This window comes from Chrysemys picta, chromosome 13, assembly GCF_011386835.1.
Source record: "Chrysemys picta bellii isolate R12L10 chromosome 13, ASM1138683v2, whole genome shotgun sequence".
Lineage (NCBI taxonomy): Eukaryota > Metazoa > Chordata > Testudines > Emydidae > Chrysemys > Chrysemys picta.
Genome location: NC_088803.1, coordinates 12,451,934 through 12,471,089, shown reverse-complemented (window position 1 = coordinate 12,471,089; position 19,156 = coordinate 12,451,934). Strand labels below are relative to the sequence as shown.

At 43.5% G+C, this 19,156-nt stretch overlaps 1 protein-coding gene and 1 pseudogene across 1 annotated transcript; one reads left to right on the top strand and one right to left on the bottom strand.

The window, feature by feature from the left end:
- Positions 1–2,377: 2,377 nt before the first annotated feature.
- On the bottom strand, positions 2,378–3,332 carry LOC101933661 (olfactory receptor 4D9-like; annotated as a pseudogene).
- A 13,940-nt stretch (positions 3,333–17,272) lies between these two features.
- LOC101933387 (olfactory receptor 11G2-like) lies at positions 17,273–18,868 on the top strand. The gene is made up of 2 exons (XM_005310435.2): positions 17,273–17,302; positions 17,921–18,868. Exons 1-2 carry the CDS (start codon positions 17,273–17,275, stop codon positions 18,866–18,868), a joined length of 978 nt encoding a protein of 325 aa, XP_005310492.1.
- Positions 18,869–19,156: the final 288 nt, after the last annotated feature.

The following is a 19,156-nucleotide window of genomic DNA, read 5'->3' as shown; positions in this document are numbered from 1 at the left end:
ATGCAGTTAGAGTCAATGAGACCAGATCTCTGGATGCTGTAAATTAGCATGGTGGTATGGAGCTATTCCAGTTGACGTGACCTCAGTATATGTACCATGATGCCTAGTTTTATGTTTGTTCCAGTATATGAGATTCTCATTGCATAGAACCTCAATCCCATTTTAATAAACAAAATATTCTAAAATCTCGAGATTATAGTTCATAGAGAGAAATCTGTGAAATGTGCTCCCCAAAGGTAAATTGGCTGATAAATATATAGACACTAGGTTTGGGGCCCCTAGGTAAAATGAGAGTGATGGTGAGGGATCAGAGACCGGGAAAATGCCCAGTTTGAGACACCCAGCCAGAGGAAGGATCTACTCCGGCAGGAGGAGGGCCACCTTAGATGCACCCCCGGAGAAAGTGGGGAGAAATGATGCCACGTTTGTAAAATACTGGGTTCTATCTCCCAGAATTGTCCCATCTGTCAACTAATGGTGAGAGCAATCTTGGAGCAGCAGCCTGTCCCTCAACCTTATGTAGTTATCTTTGTGACTGGTTCAGGGTCTCGGCACATTCAGGCAGATGTAGCTGCATCAGTCAAACCCAAAGCAGTTTCCCCTCCTAGAGCTATTGTCTTAAGCTTTCTGTAGATTCTGGGAGGTGGGGTTAACATAGAGGTCATTGGGTGGTATTTAATGACCTGTGATAAACAGAAGGTCTGATTGTCTAATTGTCTGGTTAGGAACCCCGATATGTAGAATGATGACACACTGAGGGCAAAGGAAAACTTTAAACAATTTTATTAGAACATTTAGTAAAGATACAAAGACTCCAAATTACATAAAAAGACAGCAGTACTCCTGTTCTTCTTTTTATAAAAAGACAGCAGTAACGTGAAATTAAGCTGATATTTTGTATCATCTCTTACACAGAATCACACCCTTTCTTGGGGTTCTGGTGGTCAGAGAGAAAGGATGTGAAAGGATCATCCAATGTTTATGGAACTCTTAGAGGACTTATTCCTTCACCCTCCCACTACCCTGGTCCTTCTTGTGTGAACAGAGAACAACAATAGCCAAAGTCTGAAGGTGCAAACAATTCGATGTCTATTGGGGTGAACTTCCAGCAAGCTTAAATCCAAGTTTCTTTTTCCTAAACCCAATTTACTTCCTGTTTGCACCTAATTTATATAGTAATATTCTCAGCTATACCTTAACTAATCATTTTACTGAAATCTATCTAACCAAACCTAACATAATTCTCTAACCAATTATATCCCACTACCTGAATTAGAAATGAGAGTTTCACAACCACAATTATTGAGAATTGATTTCTTGCCAAACAGCATGCTATCAAACTAATCAGAATGTTAGAAGGGACCTCAGGAGGTCATCTAGTCCAATCCCCAGACAGATTTTTACCCCAACTCCCTAAGTGGTCCCCTTAAGGATTTAACTCACAACCGTGGGTTTAGCAAGTCAATGTACAAACCACTGAGCTAACCCTCCTCCCATCTTTAGCCATCTTTATCTTGTGGTGATGGGCATTATCAGGAAAGGATTGTATTCCTAACAGCCCAGTAACACCTTATTTCAATGTGACTAGTTTGGAATGTGAGGATGTGACTGTACCTTCCCAGTTTAAAATCTTGGCCAACAATTCTATCTCATAGAGCAGAGGTGGGCAAACTATGGCCTGCAGGCCACATCTTTCCTGCGGGACCATCCTGCCTGGCCCTTGAGCTCCCAGATTCGGAGGCTAGTCCCCAGCACTTCCACTGCTATCCCCCTCCTCCACAGCCACACCACTGCATGGGCAGCATGGCTTGGGCCCGCCCACCTCCCAGGCTTTCCAATAAGCCTGTCCTGCACTCTGAGCAGCATGGAACGCGGGAGGAGAGCAGGGTAAAGGACAGGAGGTCCCGCGAGGTACTCAAGGGACAGGGAGCAGTTGGATGGGGTGGAAGTTCTGGGGGGGCAGTCAGGAGACAGAGAGCGGGGGGGGGGGTTGGATAGGGGGTGGGGTCCTAGGAGTGGGCGGTCAGGGGACAAGAAGCAGGGGGGTTGGATGGGAGGGTTCAGAGGGGGGTAGTCAGGGGGTGGGAAGTGGTAGGGGCAGGGGCCAGGCTGCTTGGGGAGGCACAGGTTTCCCTACCCAGCCTTCCATACCGGTTCACAACCCCAGTGTGGCTCTTGGCCCAAAAAGATTGCCCACCTCTGTCATAAAGCCTATAATCAGGTTCTTTCATGTGGGTCTTCTCCTGAAATTAAAATAAATATAATTTCAGATTGAAGGTTTGGAATCTCAAAGCTGCCTAAGGGATTAAACATGCCTAAATCCCATGAAAATTAATTAGATTTGAGCATCCAGATACCTAGGAATGCTTGGAAGTATTTAGAAAGGCAAAAAACACATTTGGCCTGGAACACAAATCTGACAGAAGTTCGCTTTCCTCCTTGAGCACAGGAACCTTCCCATTAACCTTTTGATGGTGCTTTTCATCTCAGTGTTCCTCAGGGTGTAGATTATTGGGTTCAGCATTGGCGTGAGCACTGTGTAAAGCACAGACACTGCCTTGTCCACTGTCAATTTCTGGAAAGGCCGGTCATAGATGAAGACACAAGGCCCAAAATGCAAACTCACCACTGTGATCTGAGCTGCGCAGGTGGACGGGGCTTTGTGTTTCCCTTCCATGACATGTGTCCTTATCTTGACCAGGAGGATGCTGTAGGATATGAGCAATGCAATGAAGGCTCCTGTGGTGACCAGCCCATTGTTGGAGACCATCAGCAACTCCATCACGTATGTGTTTGTGCAGCCCAGTTTGATGACTTGGGGGACATCACAGTAGAAACTGTCTAGTGTGTTGGGTCCACAGAAGGGCAGTTGGATGATCAGTGCAAGCTGGACAATGGAATGGACAAAGCCACCCAGCCATGCCCCTGCCACCAGCCCCATGCACATACTTCTATTCATGATAGACAGGTAGTGCAATGGCTTATAGATGGCCACATAGCGATCAGCTGCACTCACTACTTGGAAGAAGACCACAGTGCCCCTGATGAAGTGGAAGACACCCATTGAATGAGATGGTTTTGTGTTGGTACAGGAGGTCCTTTAGCATCTTGGGGGCAGTCACCGAGGACTCACTGAAGTCCAGGAAAGCCAAGCTGGCCAAAAGGAGGTACATGGGTGTGTGGAGGTGGGAGTCAAAGATCATGGTGATGATGATGATGAGGTTCCCAAGCCATGTAGTCCCGTAGACTTGGACGAAGACATGAAAGAGGAAGTGCTGGAGCTCAGTGCTCTGAGAGATGCACCCCAAAATAAATTCTGTCACGGGGTGCATCTCTCAGAGTACTGAGCTTCAGCACTTCCTCTTTCTGGTCTCCTGTTCCATTTAGGGTCCTTAAAATATACCTGCAAGGAGGACATTAATGAGAATGATGAACTCCTTGAAGTTCTTACGGTTAAGTTACTGGTAACCACTCACAACCTTAACAAAGTTTTTGTTTTGTGCATTATTTTGCTTAGGAATTCCCTTTCTGATTGGGAAAGCACACAAAAAATAGCAGTGTAACTGCAGTGGAAAAGGGTAGATGCTTAATTAGGTACCTAGACCTCATATTTGTGGTGGCTCACATGCTAGGTGAGTGTATGAACTACTGGGCGGTAGCGTCTCAGGCCGATTGTCATTCATAATGACAATTCATAGTGATTTTTAGTATTTGTGGAAGAAAGCTGGTGAAAATGATTCTATAGCCTGGTGGTTAAGGCAGTCATGGGGATACTCAAAATCAAATCCTTCCTCCAGTCTATGTTTAATTATTTACACAAAATAGCAGAGCTTCAAGAGTGGAGATTGAGTAAAGCCCATACGCCAATATCCCATAACCCAGGGCATGCTCCTCTATTATGGAAGACCTAAATTCAAATCCTTTCTCTGTATTAGGCAAAAAGGGAAATCAAACGCTGCTGTCCCACCCCACAGGTAAGTCTGCGAACCTCTAAGCTACAGCTTATAACAGAGGCACCACCTCCCCTGAAATGTTTTGAAATTTTTGATCCACCAACAAATTCTGAAAAATATGTTCACTTGCTTTTTTGTATTACTGTTCTTAAATTACTGATAACGACTGTCAGTCTTAACTCCCGCTTGGCAATGTTTTTGTTTCTTGTTGTTGTTTTTTCCTTTAGGAATTCTCTTCTTTCCCCCATCACTGTGAAGTCGACTGCTCCTGCAAACTCAAGAAGGAGACATAATCCTGGGCACTTTAAGAAATGACACATTGCAGCATTCCTTTCACCTTTCTCTCTGGTGTTGGTCATAGACAGGGAACTCTACTAAAAGTAAAATCATCAGATGATTCCTATATTCCAACAGTATGTAACCTCAACAGTGCTAGGAGGTTTGTGTGTGTATAGATGCTAGTACTGAATCTACAGAAACTACAGAAGCAGTTTCTCCTCCCTTGGTGTTCACACTTCAACTGCAAGTGAGAACCTCACCCTCCCTGACTGAACTAACCTCATTATCTCTAGACTGATTCTTGCCAGCATATTTATACCTGCCTCTGGAAATTTCCATTACATGCATCCGACGAAGTGGGCATTCACCCACGAAAGCTTATGCTCCAATACATCTGTTAGTCTTAAAGGTGCCACAGGACTCTCTGTTGCTTAGTACTGAATCTAGAAGCATTTGTATAACTCGTGGCACATGGAAGGGGTGAGGATGTTGTGAATACCCTCCATCCCTCTCACTAATCAGAAATTATTGATGCATGTCTTTATCTGTGGATAGTGTGTTTCCTAGGCAGAATCAACAAAACCACTGTCGAATAAAGAGTAAAGCACAGTGCAGTGGATGAACACTGATAAATAAATCCCCTATTTATAGATGAGTGAGGGTGTGTCTACATTACAAGCTATGCCACTGCAGTGTAGATGCTTACTACAGTCACAGAAGGGGATTTTCCATCACTGTAGTAAATCTACCCTCTTGAGACTCAGTAGCTACATTAATAGAAGAAATTCTTCCGTCAACCACACTGTGGCTATAGTGGGAGTTAGGTCGATCTAACTATGTCGCACAGGGCACGACATTTTCACAGCTCTGAATGATGTAGCTAGGCTGACCTCCATTTTAGGTGGATACCAGGCCTAAGAGTCTCCCAGAATGCATGTTTCATTATTTCAGAATGAAGCCAGAGAGGGAGAGTTAAGGTTGTTAGGGTGTTTTGAACTGAGTATTTCCATTCTTTCAAATATTGGGTTTCTTTTTAAGTTCAAACTTAACACTGAATTTCCCTGAAGCTCTATGTCCCTTTATCCACCAGGACTTCCATCTGTCAATGACTTTCTTCTCCCTTTCCTTGGAATTAATGCTGGGACTTACAGAAGAGTCAGATTGTTAAAGTTATTTAGGTGCCTAGTAGGATTTTCAAAAGAGCCTAGGTGTCTAATATACAATGAAATGTTTGTGTTTTAGGGACCTAGAGTGGGATTCACAAATGTATTTAGATGCATTTTCAGAAGTGCCTAATGGCCAAGTTTTTAAAAGTACTTAGGCATCGAAAACGCAGATAGGTGCCTAGTGGAATTTTCAGAAACACCTAAGCAGGTTAGGCATCTAATTCTTGTTGAAATCAATGGAAGTTAGGTATGTATGAAGTTTAGGCACTTCTGAAAATCCCACTAGGACCCTATCTGCATCTTTAGGTGCATACATACCTTTGGAAATCTTTCCCTTTTAAATTTTGGAAAATCCCACTTTAGGTCTGATGGAAGGGACTGAGAGCCAGGGACTGATCCCAGACCTGACTTTGTGAAATCAGGCTAAGGTTTGGCACCTAATGCCTAGTTTTTCAAAGCAGCCTAAGGGTGTCAGAAATCCACTCCTTTGAAAATCCAGGGCTAAACCCAGCAGTGCTGAAAACAAGCAGTGTGGATCATGTATATCTACACTGCAGCTTGGAGCAAGCTAGCACATTAACATTATCAGTGTGGACGTTGCAGTGCGGGGTCTCAAGCCCACCTGACTCTCCTGGGTCTGAGCTCAGGTGGCTAAAGTTAGGAGATGGGACCAGGGCTCCTAAATCATGAAGATAGCTTGGAACAATTTACCCTTAGGCTGAGGGATGTCGGGCTTACAGGCTAAGATTTCCAAAAGTGCTTAGAGGAGTCAGGCACCCAATTCCCAGTACAAGCCGCTGAACATTGAACTCCACCAGGGAGCATAAATCTTAGTCAATAGGAGTCAGATTTGTAAAGGTATTTAGGTTCCAAATGATGCAGATAGGTGCTTAGTGGGGTTTCAAAAGCACTTCTGAACCCGAACACTGAAACCTATGGGAGTTAGGCAACTAGGCACTTATAAAATTTTCACTAGGCTCCTATGTGCATCTTTGGGTGTCTAAATATCTTAAAAAAACCTGGTCCTAATTCCTAAAATGCACAAAACATCTCAGTAGCTCAGGATCCAGTAGCCAATTAAAGTTCTGATGTATTTGCACAATTGTCCCATATCAAACAAATGCTGGCAAACAAACACAGCCAGGTGGAGGCAACTGGGCTCCACTTCTCCTGCTGCAGAATACAAAGAGGGAAAGGATGTGACTCTCTATGCAGACCGACTTTACATGGAGCGTTCTTATTATCAGCTTCTATCCCCTGACTCCACTTGTCTCAGTGAGTTTATGGTCTGCAGCCATTCCACAGACCTGGGAAGCAAACTCCCATTCCCATCCCCCCGTGGGAACCATTCCTGCCCCAAAGCAGCAGATATTTCATTGCTTCGGTTAAACTCTTCTACTTTGTGGGGAAGGATGGCCCAATGGTTAGAGCACTAGGCTGGGACTTGGCAAACCAGCATTCAGTTCCTTCCTCCTCCATTTGCATCCCGTGATTGACTAGCCTGGTACTGAGTCACTCTGCCCCACTTCCCTGTTGGAACACTGTCCCTCCAAACAGCACCTGCCACTAGCCAGTGGAAGTTATGCCTGGCCCACTGGCTAGTGCAAGAGGGAACATTTCCATTGGACACTCTACGCCACTGCACGGAAATCAGCTTGACACAGAGGACTGGGTGCGTCAGGAACGTTGCTATGGGCCCAGCATGTGCTGGGTCAATCAGCATCAGCCCTATCGTGTCAGCAGATGAGGAAGATGATCGAGTCTTAGGATAGCAGCCTGCCACTGCGGAGATGGAGGTTTCATTTCCTGCGCTGTCACACATGCCTTGTCCGACCTTACACGAGTCACTTATAGCACATTTTTAAAGGTGTTCGGGCTTCTTAAGGCAGCTGAGCACTTCTGAAAATCCCACTGGGCACCTGTCTACATTTTAGGGGTCTGACCACCTTTAGAAGCCTGGCCCTTAGCCTCTCTGTGTCTCAGTTTCCCATCCCAATGGGGATAATGCTACTTCCTTACCTCACTGGACTGTATTAAGATAAATATTTTAAATATCTTGAGATGCTCATGTACTGTAGCCATGGGGCTGCTAGAAATATTTTAAATACATGATTACAAATACAAAGGCTGAGATTTTCCTGATCTCTAGGGGACTGGGATGCCAAATTCCCAGTAAAATGAATGGGGGTTGGGAGTTCACCTCCTAGATCTGGCTTTGAAAATCTCATCCAAAGTGACTGTGAGTCTGACCTGGACAGTAAACCTCCTTGTTTCTGTCCATTTATAGCCATTCCTGTGCCTATGCAAAGCACATTGCTAATATTCCAGTGTCTGAGAATGTTTTCATCAATATTTTAAAATGTATGATTAAAAATTGCAAAGAATAAAATTTGAAATGTCAAAAGTTTTAATAAAACTGCTGTTAGGTTCCTCGGCCAGGTCCAAAGCTAAAATATCATCTGCTAAAGCCAGATCTGAACTGCCAGATTTTTTTCTGCACTCTTCAGTCTAACAGATAATGGTATATCATGAGCCAATGGCTAGAAGTTGAAGCTAGACACATTCAGACTGGAAACGAGGCATACATATTTCAAAGTGAGGATAATTAACCACTGGAACCACTTACCCAGAGTTGTGGTGGATTCTCTATCACTAGCATATTTTTTAATCAATATTGGATTTTTTTCCCAAAAAATCTGTTCTAGGAATTATTTTGAGGACATTCTCTGGCCTGTGTTGTACAAGAGGTCAGGCTAAATGACCACTATGATCCCTTCTGGTCTTGGAGTCTATGGGATCTACGCATTTATGAGGGGATGTATGGGTTAGGTAATTTATATTTTGTAAGAACGCTATATTTTGTAAGAACGCTATACATGGAAATGCTCTGGAAGCATTAAGTGCCAGATTTTTAAATGTCTTTGAGTGCCTAAAGATGCAGATAGGTACCTAGTGGGATTTTCAAAGGCACCGAAGTGTCCAACTCCCATTGATTTAAATGGGTGTTAGGCACCTACATTATTTTGAAAATGCCACTAGGCACCTATCTGTAAGTCTAAGTGCCCATGTACCTTTGAAAATCTGGCTGTAAGTGTTAAACCCCACTCAAAATATTATTTCCTTATCTGAGCATTTCCTCCCGCTCCATAACACAAATGCAAGCAACTTAGTAGAGGCTGGTCAGAACATTTTCAAGTTTCATTGAAGCGGAGATGCTTGCCAGAGATGTATTGATTCAATAAAGTTTCTGATGGGAAGATTTCTGAGATCCAGGGCTCTCAGATCGCTTCTGAGGATAGATAGATAGATAGATAGATAGATAGATAGATAGATAGATAGATAGATAGATAGATAGATAGATAGATAGATAGATAGATAGAAGAAACTGAAAACCTGACCTTTTTACTCCAATACCAGAAATTTTAGCCAATTCCATTTCATGAAAATGTTCAAAGTGTTTTGGTTTTGTTCCGTTGAAGAACAAAAACAAATTTTGAAACTTTGAATCTGGTCACAAAACAGAATTGTGATAGAATAGTTTCAAATTCTCAATATTACAGTTCACATTTTCCAAACTTTATGTCTAAATTCTGATCCCTTCACTCTACCATGTCTGTGATCTCAGGGCCAATTGACGTTAAGAAATGAAGAATGCCACTGGGAAGTCATGTCTCGGAGTTGTTCACCGCTCTCATGGTGAAGAAAACACATCTAGGTCCAAAGAAGAATCAGCCCCAGAAATCTCATTATATTATTTCTGATCTTTCCACTAACACTGGTATAAGATGAAACAGCTCTGAAATCCCCAGAGTTTCACTAGACAAGACCAATAAAGACTCTATATTGGGGATTTGGGCATTAACCACCTGGCATTTTGGTTCCAAGGGAGATTATTAAGAAGTTTATGGAGTTTTCAGATTTGGGATTTACATATTGCAAGTGTTTTCCACATGTGTAGAGCTGACTGAGCTTTGAGTTGCTGTAAAGTATGTGAGACTCAGGGAAAATTTGGACATTTGATTGGCTTTTGAGTCATAAAAAATCCCAGGACTCTTGAGTTTAGATTGCTATGTCACTTAGGTGTTTGTTTAAAAACTGAACAGATGGAAATGTAGAATCATAAAAGATTAGGGTTGGAAGAGACCTCAGGAGGTCCAATCCCCTGCACAAAGCAGGACCAATCCCAACTAAATCATCCCAGCCAGAGCTTTCTTAAGACAGCACTTAAAAACCTCTAAAGATGGAGATTCCACCACCTCCCTAGATAACGCATTCCACCCTCCTAATCAAAATGTTTTTCCTGATATCCAACCTAGACCTCCCCCACTGCAACTTGAGACCATTGTCTCTTGTTCTATCAGCTCCCAATACTGAGAACAGCCTATCTCCATCCAGTGCCGGCTTCAGCTTTTTTGCCGCCTCAAATAAAAAAAATGAATAAATAAATAAAGAAGAACCCAATCAAGCTGCCACCGCAGTGCTGCCAAAGAGGAAGACAGCGAGTGAAGGACCGCCGCCGATTTGCCGCTGATCTGATGCAGGCCGATTAAGCTGCTGCTGAAGTGCTGCCCCCGCCGATCCGAACGTGCTGCCCCAACAACGGATGCACTGCCACCCCTTTCTATTGGCCTCCCCAGGCAACTGCTTCCTTCGCTGTTGCCTGGGGCCAACCCTGTCTCCATCCTCTTTGAAACTCCCATCAGGTAGTTGAAGGCTGCTATCAAATCCCCTCTCACTTTTCTCTTCTGCAGACTAAATAATGCCAGTTCTCTCAGACTCTCTTCATTAGTCATGTGCCTCAGCTCCCTAATCATTTTTGTTGCCCTCCACTGGACTGTCTCCAATTTGTCCACATCCCTTCTGTAGTGGGGGGAACAAAACTGGATGCAATACTCCAGATGTGGCGTCAGTAGTGCCGAATAGAGGGAAATGATCACTTCCCTCAATCTGCTGGCAATGCTCCTACTCTTGCAGCCCAATATGCCGTTAGCCTTCTTGGCAACTGTTGACTCATATCCAGTTTCTCATCCACTGTAATTTCCAGGTCCTTTTCTGCAGAACTGTCCTTTATCCAGTCCATCCCCAGCCTGTAGTGGTGCATGGGATTCTTCCATCCTAAGTGCAGGACTGCATTTGTCCTTGTTGAGCCTTATCAGATTTTTTTGACCCAAGCCTCCAATTTGTCTAGCTCACTCTGGACCCTATCCCTACCCTCCAGCATATCTACCTCTCCCCCACATCTTAGTGTCATCCACAAACTTGCTGAGGATGCAATTCATCCCATCATCCAGATCATTAATGAAAATGTTGAACAAAACCAATGCCTGGGGCATTCTGCTTGATACCAGCTGCCAACTAGACATCGAGCCGCTAATCACTACCTGTTGAGCCCAACAATCTAGTCAACTTTCTGTCCACCTTATGGTCCATTCATCAAATCCATACTTCTTTAACTTGCTGGCAAGAATACTTTGGGAGACCATATCAAAAGCTTTGCTAAAGTTAAGGTGTGTTAAAGTTATGGCTTTTCCCATATCCACAGAGCCAGTTATCTCATCATAGAAGGCAATAACGTTGGTTAGGCATGAATTGCCCTTGGTGAATCCATGTTGACTCTTTCTGATCACCTTCTTCTCCTCCAAGTGCCTCAAAATTGATTCCTTGAAGACCTGCTCCATGATTTTTCTAGGGACTGAGGTGAGGCTGACTGGTCTGTAGATCCTTGGATTCTCCTTCTTTCCTTTTTTAAAATTGGACATTATATTTGCCTTTTTCCAATTGTCTCAGATCTCCCCCGATCACCATGAGTTTTCAAAGATACGAGATTAGGAGTGAAGGCTTCTGATATTTCCCCCTGGCTCCAGGAGTGGAGTGGGGTTTTAGCAAGAGGAGTCTATGAATCCAGATTCCTGGGCTATATCCCCAAATCTGGGAGGAAAGTAGGGTATGATGAGTTAGAAAAAGGGGTTGGAGAAGCTGGATTCAAGATTCATAGATTTCATAGAATTAAAAGCCAAAAAGAACAATTAGATCATCTAGTCTGACCTCCTGTATATCACAGGCCATTAAATTTCACCCAGGTAGCCCTTTACTGACCCAATGACTTGAGTTTGGCTAAAGAAGTGCGAGGGGCCCACCTTCACCCTATTCAGGAGGAAGCTAGCAAGCTGTCCTAGGCACAAGCTTGAGGGAGGATGCTTAAAAAGGGAAAGCCTGCCACAGGAAGGGATGGCAACTAGGGGAAGATGGCTGTGCCTTGGAGACAGCTGGATACAGGGGTAGATCAGCAAAGAGAGAGAGAGAGAGAGAGTTGTGGCACCTGCTGCTCTGAGACTGCCTGAACGTGATATAGAATGAGGGTTACAAAAAGCGGGGAGATCTAAGGGTGGACTCTAATCCTGATCAGGACACAAAAAACCTACAGACAAGCTGGGCCTGAAAGAGGTGAACAAAAGACCAAGCCCCCTTTTTCCTTTGATCCCCCCTGTCCGTGGGAAGGGAGGATAGAACCTGTTTTTGTTTGGAGAGACTCTAGTATGCCCCAACCAGGGGAAGGACTTGGTTGAGTGCTAGAGAAGGGAAGAATCCCAAACCATCTTCTGGTGGGGATTCAAGGGCTCCCATCCACCACAGCATCTTCTAGGAGGGCATCCAGTCTGGATTTGAAGGCATCAAGAGATGAAGAACTCACCACTTCCCTTGGTAGCTTCTTCCAATGGTTAATGAAAAAAAAATGTGTCTAATTTGCATTTGTCTGGCTTCAGCTTCCAGCCATTGGTGGCTGTTCTGCCTTTTTTCTCTAGATCAAAGAGCTCTTTAGCACCTTCATTCCTTGCTGAATCACTTTGCATTTGACTGTGTTAAAACACATTTCTTTTGAATGGGCACCACTTCCTAAGCAATCCAGATCACTCTGTGTCACCGGCCTGTCCTCATCATCTTGTATCAGTCCTCCAGTCTTTGGGTCATCTGCAAGTTATGTCAGAAGATATATATCTACTTCAGATCATTGATGAAAATGTTGAATGGCATCGGTGCTGCAGAACCTCATTAGAAATACCTCCTTTAGGTGATGAGACCTCATTAATGACTTTTTTAAAAATCAGTCAGTTCATCAGTTCTTAATCTGATTAGTATGTGCTGTGCTAAATTTTTATCAGAAAATCATGAGATACTAAGCCAACACCTTACAAAAGTCTAAGGATTAGATCAACAAAGGGGGCTAGGAGCCCAGATCTACTTTTGATGCCTGAATCTAATATTTAGATACTTAAAATCCCTGCTTAGCTTTCAGAATTGCACACTAGCCCCTAGGCTATATAGTCATTCTGTCTCTTCTTCTGGCCCAATAATTAAGTAAAATACTTAAATATTTTATACAGCATAGAATAGCTTTAAGAGTAGAGACTGAAAGAAGCCCATCTCAATATACCCTATAGACTAGGTAGGGTAGGACAATCACCTAGCAGGTGGGTGACCTGGATTCAAGATGTTGCTCTGAATGAGGCAGCGGGGAGGTTTAAATTGGGGTGTTGAGTGTGGTTGGTGACTGTTTAAAACACTGGGCGATTGGGCAAAATGGCACACCCTTTCCTTTTCTGCAAGAATTTCCTGACCTACATTAGATGCCTGAGTTCAGGAGAGTGAACATAAGAATATAACGTAAGAATATCCATACCAGGTCAGACCATAGGTCCATCTAGCTCATTGTCCTGTCTTCCACCAGTGGCCAAAGACAAATGCTTCAAAGGGAATGAACAGAACCTGGCAATTATCCAGTGATTCATCCCTTGTTGTTCAGTCATAGCATCTAGCACCAGAGGTTTAGGGACACCCAGAGCATGGGATTGCGACCCTGGTCATCTTGGCTAATAACCAGTGATGGAACTGTCCTCCATGAACTTATCTAAGTCTTTGCTTGAGGTAGTTATATTTTTAGCTTTCACAACATCACCTTACAATGAGTTCCATAGGATGACTGTGCATTGTGTGAAGTACTTCTTTTTGTTTGTTTGTTTTTTAACCTGCTGCCTATTAAGTAATTAATTAATTAATTAATTTGATTGGGTGACACCCTAGTTCTTGCCTTATGTGAAGGGATAAATAACATTTCCCTATTCACTTTCTCCATACCATTCACGATTTTATAGACTGCTAGCCTATCACTCCTTACTCATCTCTTTTCTCTCCTCATCCGGAAGCTGTTCAATCCCCTTTATCATTTTATTGCGAGTCTGCACCTTTTCCAATTCTAATATACATATTTTTGGATGGGATGACCAGAACTCAAGGTGTGGGCATACGAGGGATTTATATGGTGGCTTTATGATATTTACTGTTTTAGTCTATCCCTTTTCTAATGGTTCCTAACATTCTGTTAGATATTTTGACTGCCGCTGCAGATTCAGCAGATGTTCTCAGAGAACTATTCACCATAACTCAAAGATCTCTTTTTTAAGTGGTAACAGCTAATTTAGTCCCCAGCACCTCTTAGCGAACACAGCACTGTCTTAGTATTGCCAACTACTGGCTGGGATTCACCATGTGCCCAAGGGGCTGGCGTTGCGGCTTTCAATGTGGCCTCATCTTGACACCCACCATGTTTTGTTTGAGAGGGTGAGCTGTGTGTGTGGGTTGGGAGGGCAGAAGGCTGGGGGATGGGAGGCGGGGCATCTCCCTGGCACTGTTCTGGGTGTCCACAGATCATTCAGGGATCAAATCCAGATCTGGCAGTTCCTACACAACCTAGAGACCAAGTCCCAGGGACCCAGTGGCTCAGAGAGCAGATATCAGCCCTCTCTCTCCCAGCTCCCTTCACAGCAGAGGTGGAGAGAGGAGGATGCTGAGATCTCACATCCAGGTGGGTTTTCACACACAGCTTCCTTCTTGCTTTGAATCTTCCTTGGGTGCTGTATTGTTCTGTCACCTGCTTCTCCCTGCTCCAACCACTAACCCAGCCAGGCACAAATTCAGCCTGGCAATTAGTAGAACGTTTCTAACCATCAGAAGGGGGAGGTTTGGCAGCAGCCCCACAATAGGAGTTTGGGGGGGGGGCACACAGCTTTGTTCATTTTAATGGAAAGGTAGAGAAACGTATGAGTGGATTGTATGATGGAGCTGCTTGTGATGGTGGAGACAGGGCTGAGCAGCCCATGGGCTCACTTGCAGTGAAGGTCCTGTGTTCTGAAAGCTCATGCTTCAGGGTTTAGGAAGGGATTACCCCCATCAATATATTCTGAGAGGGTAAATTTTATTTTGTTTTAATCTCCTTCCTCTGAAGCTCCTGGTGTTGCCCACAGCTGGAGATGGGACCCTGGGGGTGAGCCAGGCTCTGAAGTGGCACGGGGCATTGTCTGTCTCTCTCGAGTGGTTGGCTGGCTGGTTCTCGCTCACATGCCTGGGGTCTCACTGATCACCATGTGTGGGGTTGGAAAGGAATTTTTCCCCAGCTCATATGAGAAGTCATCTTGTCATGGAAGGGTGGTGGGGGGGTCACCTTCCTTTGCAGTGTGTGGGTGCGGGTCACTCACCAGGACTATCTGGATGGGGTTCATTTAACCATTTCTCTGCCAAACTGAGGTCTCAGGCACTGGTGCACCTTAGTCCCACCTATTCTGCCTGTGGCAAATAATAGTTTAGTCTCCTGAAGGGGTGCTCCCAGTGGCCTGTGCTATACAGGAGGTAGGAATAGGTGACTGGGTGGTCCCTTCTGGTTGCCCCCCAGGCCCAGAACTTCCTGACTCCCTGCCCCAATGCTTTATCCCTCTGCCCCACTTCCCTACCAGAGCTGGGGACAGAACCCATGAGTCCTGACTCAGCCTCACCCATTCTGACCACTACACCTGACTCCCCTTCTTCCATGGAGCTCTGCTGGGGATCTGGGACATTGTTTTTCCACTAACACCCATTCAATTACAATGACTAATTAACATGGTGTAGAAAGGTACTCAGATTTCAAATTTTAACCCCTTCCCCTCTTCAATGCAGATGTCAATGCTCCCAGGAAACATCTCCAATCCTCCCAATAATGTCCCAGTAAAACCAGAGAAGACCATACTTTAGAGCCTCACCCATTTCATCCTCACCCAGTGTAATTTACACTGTGAATTTAAACTGATATAGTTAAATGAATGCCAAAGGGGATGTGGATGTTCTTAATTCTGATGAAACCCAATAATTCTGGTTTAGTTTAAATCAATTAAGAGTAGGTTTAAACTACACTGAAATCAGCTTCTTTATGACCAAAGTGTGTCTGCACAGTGGTGTAACTATACCAGTTTAAAAGCCAATTCAAGTTATACGAGTTGCTAAGTCTTAAATTATTGATAGAGTCCAGTAAACATTGTTGTACTGCCCAATATTCTTCAGCAAAGAGCAGATTTTCATTTTAGACTAACAGGCAGACAGACAGATAAACAGAAAGGGAAGTGTAAGAATAGATAGGTAGCTAGATAGACAGATATGTCTCAATTTAGAAGAAAAAGAAAAGTACTTAAAAAAAAAGGTGGGTTTTTTTCTCTTTCCTAAAGAAGTAAGAAAAGAAAAAAAAACAAAATACAATTCCTTTGCAGATAGATTCGGATCTGTTGTATATTCTCTGCACTGAGATGATCAGAGCAGATACTTCTCTGCATTTGTCCGGATCCCAGAATTGAGGTAGGATTTTTTAAATCGAATTTAGAAGTACATAAAAATATATTTATTGATTTAACTTTTTCCATCTATTTTAATGTTACCAATCTAATCTATGAATTAATAAAATACATATTTACTACTTTAATATTTGACTTTAACCTGGAAATTATCATAATATAATGTTCATAACCCAATATTTCAACCAATTCTGGAACTTTGTCCTATATAGAATTATTAACTCAATATTTTAATTGGCTCTGGAGGTTAAAAAAAGCAGAACTCCAGATGTTATATTTTAACCAAATCTAAGAATATATGTAGTTCTTCATTTACTATTTTCATAAAAGCTAGACATTTATAAGCATATCAGATTAAAATTGTAACCATGTTGGGAGATATCATTTATCATTATTACTATTTTAATAACATCTGGAAAATAGTAAAAAATATACTTACTCATTTAATATATGATCAAATCTAGAGAAAAGTAATGTATAATTCTTTATTTACTATTTTAATGAAAATAAGAATATATCATTATTAAATATGTAAATGATAATTGGAATTCATACACTATATAATTATTAATGCAACATGTTTAACAAATGTGGAAATCAACACAATATATACGTATTAATGTAAGGTTTTAATCAAATCTAGAAATTAAATAGTATGTAAATATTAATGTAACGTGAAATGAATCTGGAAATCAATAAAATATGGACTTACTATTAATGAGTATATCTATTACAATATCTAGTTCTTAATTTATTATATTAGTTAAAACAGTAATTCATGATATACATAATTATTCATTTGTTATTTAAATGGAAAGTAGAAATTGGTAACTTATATTGGTATTAAATTATGTTAAATATTGGAACTGAAATCTTAGGTTATTTATTTTTAATCAAAATTATGAATACTTTTTATTTTAATCATTTTTTTAAAAATTGATATAGCATGCTGTTATTAATTTTTCATTCTGAGTCTCAAAATTAATATAAACTGTAACTCTTAATTTACCAGTTTAATCTATTTTGGAAAATATAATGTGTAAAATGAATGGGGCAAAGACAATTTTTTTAAATAAATACTAATATAAACCATAAATAATATAATTGTTATTTCACTATATACATTCATTTCATGAGCAACAATAATTTGTAGAGTTGAATCATATTGATACATTCATATAGAATTTCCATCTGCAGAGCCTTTTGGGCCAATCCATGAGTGATGTCTTCCTTGGAGCTGTCCAAACTCAAGGTAAGGAATTTTTAAAAGTCCTCTCGATTCAGTTCTGTGTCACTCATTAGCTAGACGGGGGGGAGGTTTGGGGTAAATGTGTCCAAAGTGCTTTATTGGTTTAGGATTCCAATCCCATTTACCAAAGGGATTTAGGGCCAGACACTCAAGTGGATTGAGGTGCCCAAAGGTGCAGCCCCAGCCCAGTCAATTTCATGTTAACCTTGAAGAATAGGGAGGAGGGGACATTAAATCAGCTCATTCTGCTTCTGTGACATCATCCACTGTTTTGACCAGCACAGATGGGGTTTGTGATCCTAGACAGGTCCATAGGACCTGATCCAGCTATGGAAGCAGGAGCAAGAGTTCATTGCCCAAGCAGGACAGCTGGCTCAATACCTTAGTGCAGGATCTTTATCCAGTGCGGAGGGTTTCCAAAGGCAGAATAAACCCAGCTTCAGTGTCAGATCCCAGGAAGAATTTGAAATATGATGTGCAGGAGAGAGAGAGAGAGAGAAAGAGAGAGAAAGTGACTGTGACTGTGTGTGTGCTAGTTCCTAATACTGTAACCACTAGACCCCTCTCCCCTCCCAGCACTCTGGGTAGAACCTGGGAATCCTCTTGATTGTTTCCTTTCAGCTCCAGGGCCCCCTGATACATTCGGCCAACGGCACCATCCCAGTGACCAAGTTCATCCTGCTGGGTTTCGAATCCATGGACTGGGAGAGCCGCACTTTCCTCTGTGCCCTTCTCTCCTCCGCCTACACTGGGACGCTGGCAGGCAACCTGTGCATTTTGTGGGCCGTGCTGCGGGACCCCCGCCTCCAACGCCTGCCCATGTACATCCTGCTGGGGAACTTCTCCTGGTTGGAGATCTCCTATGTCACAACCACAGTGCCCAGGATGCTCTCTGACCTCATGTCTCCCGGCGTCCCCATCTCCTTTCCTGCCTGCTTTATGCAGTTCTATTTCTTCTTATCTATGGGGGCTACCGAGTGCCTCTTCCTCGCTGCCATGGCCTTGGATAGGTACCTGGCCATCTGCCACCCCCTGCGCTACCCTGTCCTCATGTCCCCTCACAGCTGCTGGGTGCTGGCCTCCTCCTGCTGGCTCATTGGCTTCCTGTGGTTCATAGTGCCTGTCACCCTCATCTCCCAACTCTCCTTCTGTGGCACCAACACCCTGGATCATTTTGTCTGTGACCCAGCCCCGTTGCTGGCTGCCTCCTGCACCCCAGCTCCCCAGGCTGAACATTCCTGCTATGCCCTGAGCTCCCTCATAATCTTTGCCACCATCCTCTTCATCCTGGCCTCCTATGGGCTTGTCATCAGGGCTGTGCTGAGGCTGCCAGCTGGGGCTGGGAGGCACAAGGCTTTCTCCACCTGCTCCTCACACCTGGCTGTCGTGGGCCTGTTCTACGGCTCTGGCATGGTCAACTACGTCAACCCGGCAGCCTCTGGGGCCAGTGGGAAGGTGGTGACTCTCTTCTACACGGTGGGGACCCCACTGCTCAACCCACTGATCTACAGCCTGAGGAACAAGGAGATGAAGGAGGCTCTGAAGAGGACCCTGCTGGGGGAGCAGTAGGGGGTTCTGCTCTGTCTGCACTCTGCAGAGACTGGCTGGTCAGGGGAGTGGGCAATGGGATATGGGGCCTTTTCCTTCTGGGGGCGAAGACTCCAGTGAAGCAGGGGGAGCACACACAGCATTATTTCTAGGTCATACTATAAAGATGCCCATTTGACAATGAACCCATAACAAAATTGAGAACTGGAGGGGACGGCGGAGGTGTCTGTGTGTGTGTGTCTTTTCTGGAGGAAATATGCCCTGCTCAGTGTGTGTGTGCAGAAGGAGACTGAAAGGAGAGTGTGCGCG

Coding starts and splice junctions, on each gene's coding strand:
- LOC101933387 (XM_005310435.2), top strand. CDS start 17,273: ATGTCTTCCTTGGAGCTGTCCAAACTCAAG. Junction 17,303..17,920: donor TGGAGCTGTCCAAACTCAAG/GTAAGGAATTTT, acceptor GTTTCCTTTCAG/CTCCAGGGCCCCCTGATACA.